This window comes from Camarhynchus parvulus, chromosome 2, assembly GCF_901933205.1.
Source record: "Camarhynchus parvulus chromosome 2, STF_HiC, whole genome shotgun sequence".
In the NCBI taxonomy this organism is placed as follows: Eukaryota; Metazoa; Chordata; class Aves; order Passeriformes; family Thraupidae; genus Camarhynchus; species Camarhynchus parvulus.
In genome coordinates this window covers 42,437,926-42,450,348 of record NC_044572.1, presented here as the reverse complement: position 1 = coordinate 42,450,348, position 12,423 = coordinate 42,437,926, and the positions used below count along the sequence as shown (strand labels likewise).

The 12,423-nt window shown below is 37.0% G+C and overlaps 1 protein-coding gene across 1 annotated transcript in view; it reads left to right on the top strand.

The window, feature by feature from the left end:
• Window positions 1-12,423, top strand: part of SNRK (SNF related kinase) — a 39,821-nt gene that overhangs the window by 5,243 nt on the left and 22,155 nt on the right. Inside the window, exons 2-3 of the mRNA XM_030969885.1 lie at window positions 5,394-5,491; window positions 6,839-7,532. Of these exons, the coding sequence (XP_030825745.1) occupies window positions 6,944-7,532 (589 nt within the window). The 5' untranslated portion in view covers window positions 5,394-5,491; window positions 6,839-6,943. The remainder of the gene's footprint in view (window positions 1-5,393; window positions 5,492-6,838; window positions 7,533-12,423) is intronic.

Here is a 12,423-nt window from a genome sequence, read left to right as displayed (position 1 = left end):
ATTGGAACCAGTGCCAGTAACTACTGTGATGGGTTTGTCCGTGGCTCATAGTTCCATCAGTCTTAGTGCCTCTCCTCCTAATAGCTTTGGAGCTCATCATCCCGCTGTTACTGCTACCGCCTTACTGTTGCTTTGGAGTCTGTACATCAGAGTAGTCTCTGTTTTTTCTCATTCACCTGCTTGGAAAGAAAAAGAAAATAGACATTTTTGACTTTTAAAAGTGGGGGCCTTGAAGGACCAATTCAGATCCAGTGGCTTCTTTAAGTTGTCTGTATGGAGGATGAATCTCACACAGATACCAACTATTAGGTGGAGTTTCTACAATATAGTTCTCAAATTTTAGTTTGCTCTTTGCTAGTTTTCTGAAGACCACTTATCACAGCTTAACTGTGTGAAAGAGGAAAGCTTATATTGTCTATGGTTGATGTTACTGCACTAGTCTTCAAGAAAAGAGACGGTAAACAGCAATCTGTAGATCTGAAAGTTTGGGAATTCCTTATCTAAGAAATAAATGTGTTCTTTAATTGATGATATCCAGAATCCTGCATTGTATCTTTTACATTTTCTTTTTCTCATGCATTTGATCTACCTCAAAATGTCTTGCTCTTAGAAGTCAGGTCGTTCAGGCTCTCATCATTTTCTGTTACAAAATGATGTTAGTAACTTTTTTCTTCTCAAATCTATAATAGTGCTGCCTTCCCATCCTCCAACATTTTGTTGGTCCAGGGGCAATGTTTTACCAAGTTTATTGACCTGCCAAATATTTCTGCTACTGGCTGCTTACTGAATAATGGACCTTAGAATTGAAGAATTCTTGTTGGCATTTTGGTTTTACTTCAATACTAAGAAGAGTTAAGTCTAGGCATGAGTAGCTCCAATGCCTGCAATACATTCTAAAATGATGAAACATATTTCATTAGAGATTTCCCAAATGTTCAGCATGGCAAAACTTCATCAGCAATTGGCACTTCTTGTATCTTTTCAGAGCAAAATTCTACAAACTGTTTAAAACTAATGAGTACAGTTAGGTTTTGCAGGTTAATTCTTCTTTTTATGTTTGTAACACAGCATTACTTGAAAACTCTTCATCATGATCTTCATCATTTTAGAGGTAGTCAGTGTTGAATAGTAGAGAGGTTTGCTGATATATCTTGACATGTCAGTAACACAGTATGGGCCGGATATGGACACTGATGCCTAACAGGAAAATGAAAGAAATGCATGTACACCTTGAAAAAATCTCCTGTAGTGTTTTATTGTAGAACTCACTGGGAACAGGAGAGTTTATAGGGTTTGTCATCAGTGAAAGGGAAGATATGTGTGTATGCTGTGGTGCAGTCACATAAAGTGGAAAATAAAGCTTTAGAGGGCATTGCATATCTACTGGCTGAGTTGTAACACTGCTGCCTCTGTGAATTGTTTTCCTCTGCCCGCCAAAAATGCTGCATGTAAAAAATGTTTGGCTGTAGGGCGAGTGTAGATTGCCATGGTTTCTTTGAGTACCTTTGAGTGGTAGTTGTGAAGGACATAGGAAGGTGGAGGAAGAAGAGCTCCGTTGGATCATGACACCTGTATGCAAACAGAAGGAGAATACACTTTCCTGGGAGACTGACTCCCATATCTTGAGTCTTGAATATTCAAGAAATACTGGATACTAGGAGCTTCAGAAGTTTGAAATACGCTGGAGGAGTTGTGTGATAAGTTTTCAGGGCATATGATATGCATTGAGTGTATGTGTTTTTCACATGTCACTCTTGCAATGCCTTTTACCTGCTTCTAGTGTGTTGGTGCTCCCTTATACCAGAGGAAAGGTGATAAAAAGTCCTTTGGGGGCAAGCAGGTTGACACATAAGTAAAGGTGTAACAGTGCAAGTAGTGGGTCATATAGTAACAAGACAGGCTGTTTTTAAAGGTTCATAGATTACCCTGTAAAGATAGGATTAGGATGGCAGATAAAATTTGGGAGGAAATATTGGAAAAAATTTAAAAAAATTATATTTGCAGTTTATTTTACTGAGTTAATATGTTCTTCAATTTGCTCTCATATTTTGATGATTTGTACAAATTCTTTTCCAGAGTGAAAAAAAAATTGCTTCTGCATCTCCATATTCCGTGTATGTCAGATTTTGGATTTAGTGTTTCTAGGAACGCAATTAACATAAGTCTTACCATCAACATACAATTATGTAGTAAATAAATAATTGGTATAGATGCTGTTACTTATCTGAGACAAAAGAGAGCGAAAGGAGAAGCAGGGTAAAACTTTAATCTGTCTGGTGGATGTGTATAATGTGTGCATCCACTGAACTATTCATTCTAAATTCCTGTTACAGAAAATGAAAGCATGTGCTTTTACAAAATGATTCATCTGATCTCTTAGGCTATCTGCTTTAGGGTGCAATTTGTTTTATCACAGACTCTTATCTGTGTTGGCTGAATCTCCGTTTATCGTGAAGGGAGACAGGAATGGTTAGCTGTCTGTGGACAGACAAGTCCCAGTGAAGATTGCTTCAGCTTTTATGTCTGTTGGACTGATGATGCATGGAAGTCTTTGCATTGATAGTTTTTCAACATTTTGTTTAAATGGGACCGTGAAGCTTCATTTTCTAAAGTGAGCTAATACACACATTAGGGTAAGATGAACTAGGCTGGTCTTACATGCAGTGTGTAATCTAATGAAACTTTTTGAATAGGGTGAATTGCTTAAAGAAAAACTAGTGTCTCTGAAACATGCTTCTTTTTCTAAACAGATCTATTCATCCATCTTTTAAAGATGGTTGAATCACAATGCTGTTGCTAAGCTTTTTAATAGGATGCATGTGATATTACAAAACAGCTCCTGCAGATCTCCATTAGGGGCTGTTGGCAGTGTTTTGTGGGATAGGTATATGAGCTTCTGTGGAAAGAAGGATCTGTTCTGAATTTATTTACTGGTAAATGTCTGCATTGCATAAAAGGAATATTGGGGGCGTAGCTGAGTTCTGGTATAATTAGGGAAAAATGCATTTTTAGAACCATAATTAGCCACATGGGTTGAGTGCTGCTAATGGTTAGTTAACTCATCAACTAGAAAAACCAAACTCTAATGCTGAAAAATGAATTTATCAGTGGTTTAACATAATGTGAATGAAAAGACAGGTAAATATTTTCTGTGATATAACTGTCTCTTAAATGCTTTTTTGCAGGCTGTCATTTTGCTTGCTGTTAACATGGGGCTGGTGGAAATTTTGCTTGTTGTCTGCTTTAGTCTGTAGTTAATTTACTTGGGAAAATGTTCAAGAGGTCACATTGTAAACCGGATCACCAAAATGATCCATCATTAAAAGTAATCCTGTTTTGCTGTGTCGTGGCAAAACTAGAGGCTTGTGTGGTTTCATCTATAGTCAGCCCCAGAAGTTTTACTGTTGTAACTAAGGAGACAACAGCAAAGGGGCTCAAAGGGGCTCCAGCTTGAAATGGTGGATCCTTAAGTACTGTCAAAATTCTACTTTCTTAGTCTTAAGAGAAACTGAGAAAAAGAAACTGCTCTGAAATGTATTGGTATGGCAACTGTGCTCCTTTAGATAGCATATTTAAATTGTAACCAAGGCTTGTATCTATATACACGGTGACGTTTTTGCATCCACTTCCTACTACTGAACAATTCTAAACTTTTGTACTTTCCAACCATGTGTTGCATCTGAGATTTCTGTATTTAGCGTTGGGAGCTTCATCTATGCAGATTTATTTTAAAACCACAGAGTTAAGGGTTAGTTGGTCTGTTATTGTGGAGATTTTAAGTTAAACTGTTAATGAATTTGCATTAATTTCGTTACAGCTAATGGGGCTGCGACATTAGTAAACGTAGTTTATCTTCCATTTCTGTAAGCTCTTATCCTATTGATTACTGTCTGATATGTTTCTCCATTGCTTAAACATAACTGGGTTTTGCTGGAATTCTGTTGACAGGTTGATTTTTATGTGTATTCTGTGATTTAAAGTTAAATCACTTGTTGAGCTTGTACAGTGATGGTTGAGAATGTGCCAAGTGAACAAAGTAATGAACATAAATCTTTCCTTACTGCTGAATGTTGCTGTTGAATTCAGACAAGCTGTCTTTAATTTGTGTGCTCCAGTTTCTCTTTAATTTCTTTAATCTAGAAGCAGTTAGGAGTCAGATTAGGATGCTGTGGAGACAACAGTACTATAAAGCATGTGTGGGGGGTTTTGTTATTGTTGTTGGTTTTTTTAAATGCTGGGACTCTGGAGTTGCATGACCATATGGGGCACAGCTGATTAATATATCCCCTTCTGCTTCATACAGGCTAAGATTAGGTGGTTTATGTATGTACATGGACTGTTTTTCATCAGTGTTCATTTTGGGGTTAGGTCAGTATGATGGAACATTACACAACTATAAAGTAAAATATTGCTTGAAAGCGTTGTTAGTGTGCAGTAGTAGTGAAAGAACTCTCAAAATGGCCTAAGAAAGTAGAATAGAACAAACCAGAAAATGAGTAGAGATGGGTGAGAGGAATGCTAAAGCCTGTGGAATAATCTCTGCAAAAGGATTTATAGACTAGGATTAGAACAAAATTGAGTTGAAGCTAGGAAGGGAGGAAAATAATTCTGAGTTGCTTGAGGCAAGGTAAATGGAGTATGATGGTTCTTGTTTTGGAACAGACGGTGAATGAGAAGATGCACAAATTATCAAGAGATTAAAAACAAACAAGAGGAAGTGGTTCTTCTCACAGCACATAGTTAAGTTATTCAGCTCTGCTGCAGTATGTTCTCGATGCTAAAAATTCACATGCTGTAATAAAGCACCTGCCCAGTTTCGCAGGGAGGGGTGGGGTAGAATCCATCAAGTGCTATTAAACACAAACCCACTGCTCTCAGATGTAAAGCAGGTTTTGAGTCTCTGAAAGATAAGGAGAGTTTTGTTGTTTATTGTTGTATTTGCCATTGTATTATGTTGTTCCCTATGCATTCTGTAATAGTTCCTACCAGGTAGGAGAGTGGGCATTTAGTTTAATGTAGCATGCTTTAATTCAGTTTTGTGCTTTTTTGAATAAGGACGGGATGTTGTTACATGGGAATGGTAGGGGAAGCTCTGTAAGATGAGCAGTTTGTGGAGTGTTGGGAAGCAGATATGCCAACCATCTTCTGGTGGAGTGGTTTTTGAAAGAGCGTGTGAAGCATAGTGCTTAGTGGCAGAATAAAAGGGTGCATACAGTAACAAAAAACCCAGTGAAGTTTGTTGAAGCTTGATGACTATCTTTAAAGAAACACAAAACCCCAAACCTCAATGTTTATGTTGTTTGTTATTGTATTAATGCTTGTTGTACTTAACCCTGTTCCTTGTCTAGGTGATGACATTTTGGAAGTTAATTGATTTCATTCAAATTTTACAGGCGTGGAAGTCTCAAACTGAATTCTATGGGTTTTGTGGAAGCAGACAGCTGGATAGTGAAGAGGTTATACCATGGCTCCAGCTGAGAGAAGCAGTAAGGTGAGCTTGTTAAACATCACAGAATCCTCATAGGACCCCCAACCTTGTAATTGAATTCATATGAAACCAGGTTCATTAGTTTCACTGTCTGTGAAATAACTTGTTTAGCAGGGAGTGTTTTTAATCTAATGCTTACATTTCAACTTGAGAATAACTAATGTTATGGCTGTTTAGTTGCCAGCTTCCTTTTCAAAGTTTTTCTTTTTGAAGTTCAGTTTTGAAACTGAAAATTTATTCTAAAGAGCTGTTTTTTTCTGTATTGTAGAGTTGGCAATGATCCATCTTATTTTCATATTTCTAACTGCTTTGTACTCAAAGTTGGAGAAATGGTTAGCTTTTTGTTAGCTACAGTTTTTTTATTTAAACCTCAATCTAAATTAACAATGCAGGAAAAAGTTCTGGTAGATTTTGTGTGTGGAAAAACAAAAAAAAGACAATGGGACATAAGACCTTCAAAACCAGTTTTGAATATGAATATTTTATAAGTTGGGTCTTGTTTGCTTAAATGCCAAATACCTGGTAAGCAGGAAGTCCCTACACAAAAGCTGAACTCTTGAGTCTTCTCTGCTTTTTTCCCATTCTTCTTCCCCTTCTCCTCACTCATTCCCAGGCCTGATGAACATATGCAGCCTACCTCCAAACTTTTTCACCAGTTTGTGTAACTTCAGTCAAAATATTTAACAAAAAATTTTATTTACCACTGAGTACATCCAACCCAAATGTTTCATTTCAGCCTTCAAAGCTTTGTTCACTTACTGTAATTACAGTATTGATTGATAATGCTCAAGCTAATTAGAGTAACAAAATCAAGTATTGTATGTCATTCTGAGCTTTACTAAACAGAAAGCTGTTAAAAAGGGGGAGGTAAAAGTCTCAAGTCATGCCATCAGAACTTTGTATTAGAGCTGTTTCATATGCAATATGAAGGGATGTGCCAAAAAAGGGATGTGGTAAGTATGTTCCTCTTGATATTCTGTGCTGCCCAGCTGTTTTATAGTGTATCTGGAAAAGTTACAGATTTCAGCTTTGCCAGTTTTAACAGTCTTTATAACACCGATTTCAAGTGCTGCTTGAAAGGTTTCTGACTCAAGACAATGAAGGCCACTGAATTTGGGATAAATTTTCATTATTGAAGTGTTAAAACTCACTTTCTGCTGGCATACTGATAATGTGATGTCAGAAATCTGCAAGTTAGCACAGCCTGCCTTACTACATCCTTTGCAAAAATTTCTGAAGATTATTTCATAAATAATCTGTAGTAATGTGCTAATGTAACCTGGGGTAATTAAAGGATAATAATTTTGCTTACTTTTATACAAGTATGTAATCTTGTCTCTTTGTTTTTAGGTATGCTTGGCAGTGATTATGGACTATTTATTTGCATCAGATACTCTTATATGAAAATACCACATTTCCAAAGAGCTTAAATATTATTTCATCTTCTGAAACAGAATGGCAGGCTTCAAACGAGGATATGATGGAAAAATTGCAGGATTATATGACTTGGATAAAACTTTGGGCAGAGGCCATTTTGCTGTGGTCAAACTTGCTCGGCATGTCTTTACAGGTGAAAAAGTAGCAGTAAAAGTCATTGACAAGACCAAACTGGACACTCTTGCCACTGGACATCTCTTTCAAGAAGTCAGGTGCATGAAATTAGTGCAGCATCCCAACATTGTGCGGCTGTATGAAGTGATTGACACCCAGACAAAGCTTTATCTCATCTTAGAGCTAGGGGATGGCGGAGATATGTTTGATTACATCATGAAACACGAGGAAGGCCTCAATGAGGATCTGGCAAAAAAATACTTTGCTCAAATAGTTCATGCTATATCCTACTGCCATAAACTGCATGTAGTTCATAGAGACTTAAAACCAGAGAATGTGGTTTTCTTTGAAAAACAAGGACTTGTGAAATTGACTGATTTTGGCTTCAGCAACAAATTTCAGCCTGGAAAGAAGCTCACCACAAGCTGTGGATCTCTTGCCTATTCTGCTCCTGAAATTTTACTTGGGGATGAATATGATGCACCAGCAGTGGGTATGTATGTCTGCTTTGAATTCAACCAGTAATCTATAAACATAAATGCCATGATCTTGTACCTCTGTGTTCTGTTTCAAGATAAGGCCAAATTTGGAAGGCAGCTAATTGGCAAGAAGTAATACAACCAAGACGAGCTGTGGATGAGGTCATGCTGGAGCAGCTCTGTTTGGAGGAGATACTCAAACATTCTCAAAAATACTTAAAAGTTCTTTTTGTATGAAATGATGCACTTGTATACATTGTAATTGTTTTAAAAAATTAACAATAGTGTGGATGCAATGGGTATATTTCTAAATACTCAGAGAGAACCTGTCTTCTTTTCTGAAAAGTTGCCTGTTTCGAATTTATTTTTAACAAGACCCCACACTCCCTTGCACCCAACCACAAGTGACTTTCTTTGCTCAATTTAGCCATGTAAGAATAGCATTGTGAGCCCAGGCTGCTTACATGTTTTGCTGCAAGGTGGTGGGAAGCCATGTGTACCAAGTACTAACTCAGCTATCAGAGGAGGAGACAGGGAGTTAGGTTAAAGAAAGCCTCAACTCCCTCTATCCCACCTCTGCCCTTTCATTGTCTGAGAACCAAAAGTAGTGGATGAGTTCTCGGTTGCTCCTGATTGTGTAAAAGGTAAAAGAAACAGTAATGTGTAAATGAGTCTTCGTGTTTCTAGCTGCAAAGTGGAGTGTGCAGGCTGGACTGCTACACGTAATTCTCTTGCTGTCTCTCTTAGGTCTACTGCTTATTGTAGTAGAAGTAATTTAGAGTCTTTTTATAATAGCTGTAAACATTGATGGGGTCACTGAATATTGTCCTGTAGTCATAGAGATTGCTTAAATCTGTTAGTTGAGGTGCAGCTCACTTCCCCGGCAGGTGTAGGCACATATAATTGCAAATGGTGCTTCAAGAATAGCTTTTGGTAGTCAACATGCCTCTTGTTTTTATCAGCATCTGATACTTTCATGGGTGTTATAGCACCCATTAGGACTCTGTACATGGCTGTGTGTCTTTTGTTATGTTTTATAGTAGTGACTGTAGTGATGGTTTAAATTAAGGCAGAGTTGTCCAGGTTTTTGCTAATTTACCTGAGGTGAACAATCAGCTAATTTTGTGTGCTGACAGGCACACTGTTGAACTACAATTCTTGCATTATTTTTAAACATAAATATTTTTAGCTGTTAGGTAAAATATTTAGGTTCTTTGCATAAACATTTGAATAGCACTTTGTGGCTTCTGTCTTGGAATAGATATTGTACTCTGGGTTTTCCAGACTTGAAAGTACATTCCCAAGTGTGCTGTAATTAGGAATTTTGGATCTTTGTTATTTCTGGGTTTGCAAATTGATGTTGATGCTACAGTGATACTTTACAAAATGATTTCTGTTTGGAGTCAGATGATTCAGATCAGTTGGTTCTGGTTTTATTAGTGGCAAACTAGAGCTCCTAACTCCTGAGTTTTTCTGTGTTCTCTTATCTCCTTTTGAGAATTTCCTGAAGCATGAGTGTAACTGACAGCAGTGGCCTTCAAAACTAGATGGAAAAGTGCATTTGTTAATTATTCTGTACAATGCCTTATGTGAATTATTTCTTGAAAAATGGAATAGCAGTCAAATTTTGGAGGATGAGCAGAAAATTAGGTTTTGATATTGCTGCCCAGTTGAAGATGCTTGGGAAAAAGGAGGTGTGTGCAGATTAATGGGGGAAGGGGAATTAGAAGCATTATGACCAGATGGTCCAAACTGAATTATATAGTTAACAAATCATGCTTTGGGCCGCTTAATGATAAATGTAATAATGCTTGTTAGAGAACTTTGTAAACAATTAGGGAGGTAAACTTCTGAATAGTGCTAAAAGAAATTTTTTGAATGGATTCAGAGAGGGGGAGGTCTGGTTAATATGGTGTGTATCACATTAATATGATTGATGTGAACAGTAGAAAAATTAGGAAAAAAATAAATTCTTTTAACTAGTGTCTAAGGATGCCAGTTATCTTCTATTTCTGAGAATATTTAAATATACTTCCATGGTTAGTTCTTGCTTACTTATTCCCCAGTATGCTGTCTCAGCTACTGGATACTTCAAACTTCTATCCTAGTTGAGCAATTGCAGTGCTTGTATCCTAACATTTTAGTGGCATATTTTTCATCACTTTGTAATGCACTATGAAATCTCTCTGAAGTACTGTCAGTTACCAGAGTAAAAATATACTATAAGATTCCAATAAGATGATGACCTTGGAGGGTCTGGATTTTCCTTTTCTAACTATGGGTTAAAAGGTAAGATACACTATACAAATTTTCTAAATATGTTTTATGTATTTTAAATACAAAGATCATGGTGGGGGGAAGAAAATAGGGCCTTCTTTAAAGCCCTCTTTCCTCCAAAAGAAATCTTAAATGTAAGTTTAGGAAATCTGTCACTAAAATTGTAATTATGTAACTGAGAAATGAGCTTCTGCAAACCTTTCTTAAACTTGAAAGATAAACTTTCATGCTAGGATAAGATTGTACTTGTGGGCTAGGAGTATGTATAAATTCAAAAGTAGAAATTTTCAAGACAGAAATTTCACCAGTTACATTGTGATGCGAGTAATGTGCAAGGTGTGTATATATAGCTTGAAATAGTGGTGGAGTGCTGTGAACTCATTCAGCTGTTGGCTGAATGGGGCTATTAATATTGCAGTAATAGTGACTGACAATGACAAAGATCCTTCCACCACTTAGGATGAAATTACATTACTGCTGAACCAATCTAAAAACTTATTCCTTAGTAAAAAGAAGGTCATGCTTTCCCCAGTGCAGTGACATGGTCATACCCCCTTGTGAGCATCTGACCACTTGAAATCCAACTCAGTTTACTGAAATGACAAATTGAAATGGATTCCCCTGCTTACACTCTGTGCATATTAAAGTACCTTTGCATTCATTGTGCTTTTAAAACCCCATACCTGTTTTTATTTATGCAAAATTATTGCAAAAATTATTGGAACAAAACCTGATCAGGGTGTATTATGGGGTTTTTTTTGGCCAAAGAGTTGCCACAAATGTGGCTTTTTGGATCTCTTATGAATAATATTAGAATGAGTATATAAAGGAAGATAATTTACATTTTCTTTCAACAAACAACTGAAATATTTAGGGCAAGTCTTTATTAAGTTTTATGCTTAATAAAGAGAATAGAAAAGCATGCTTTTTGAAAACAACTGTTTCAGCTAGTTGAGGGATTAATCTGCCCTTTGTGATGTCACTTGAAAGTCTGCACACTTGAAAAGAGCCTAGTTAATTTGGGTCTCTCATTTCCTTTTGTGTTTAATGCTGTAGTTATAATGATGCAAGAGGAATATTGGGCAATGATCATATGTTCCCAGGGCTTGTCAAAAAGCTGAGGGAGTTAGATAATGAGAAGTTCTGTTGCTTGTGATTTCCCATGTTTTTTTCATACTTAATTAAAATTTGTTCCAATAAGAGGAAAGTGAGAGGATTGTTGTTGGACATAAAGTTCATTTCCTAAATCAATGGACGTGCTACTTTAGATCAGAGTTCTGTCTAGAGCAGTGGTGTGATACCATGAGCTCCATCAGTATTTAAAAGTTGATAACTACAGATGAGAGAGAACTGTGTGCTTCTGGTAGTACTCTTCCTTTTGCTCTACCACCGTCAACAGAAATTGGATCATTAAATAAGTAGAAATTGCCTCTTTCCTAGGTGATAAAATTTAGTTGGAGTTTTTTCGATGAGTTCATTCTTTCAGAGGAGGGCAGGTTCTATTTTAACTGCTTGGCATCTCTACAAAGTGTGAAGTGCTGTGTAGGCTACAGTAAGACATAGACACTTGTGATAAGTTCATGTTATTGTAGTTGGATATTTTGCAAATGCATGGAAACATTTGCAGAGTAAATTAATTCTTCTGGGGATGAAAAATGGGCAAATTCAGATTGTAGCTTTGGGATTTTGTATATTTAGCACAGTTGAGCACCGGCCTTTAGAAAAGTACTGTAATACACAAATAACATTGTAGTTACCATCACAGTTACTTGGCATTGCAGTTTGTCATCACAGCAACACAAAGAGAATGGTAGCAAGATGTTCCTCATAAAAGACATGACTAACAAGAATATTGTGGCTACTGTAGCTCGGTGTTACTCAACTGGCACTTTGTAGTCCAAACGCAGCTTGCTGCTGCCCTGGAATTTGCAGATAACTTCTGCTGCTGTAGTAGTTAGATAGGGGCTTACACAACTCAGACCTGGATATCTTCTGTCAGTATGGTAAAACTACGTTTTCATTACCTAGTCACAGGTTTTTGATTGCAGAAGGAAACGGGCCTTGTTATACATACACTCTTCTTTCTTGAGATGGTGATACACTGCCTTTAGACCCACTTTGTGTCTGTTGGAATGAACCCAAATTCTTTTCTTTCCTTTTTGCATCAAGCATTTGCAAGGGCTTTTTACTTTAATATAGTGTTGTGGAGTGTGCTTAGTGTTTCAAAGCTTCAGCCATGTTCACAAGGTGCTTGAGCACAGCCAGCTAGCCCCAGTGACCCTGTCTGGCCTGTGTGGAGCTGGTTTGGGTGTTCCTGGGTGTGAAAAACACTTTATTCTCAAACTGAATGACTAATGTCAACCTGTGCCCAGTGGCTATATACAGTAACCTTTTGCACTAAAAAACTGCTGAATATAAGATTTGACTGACTGGTATTAAAAAAACAAGGTTGTAAGATACTTGCAGATCACAAACAATATTGAATAACTGAGCATACCTGGCAGCATTTTGGAGTTTGAGTATGCTCAAAATCAGATTGTAGCCAAGTTCTCAGAAATTAGAAGCATTTCTGCTTGTTTGGTTTAGAAAATCTCCCTTTTTGTTGTTGTATTTTAGCACTTCAGATCA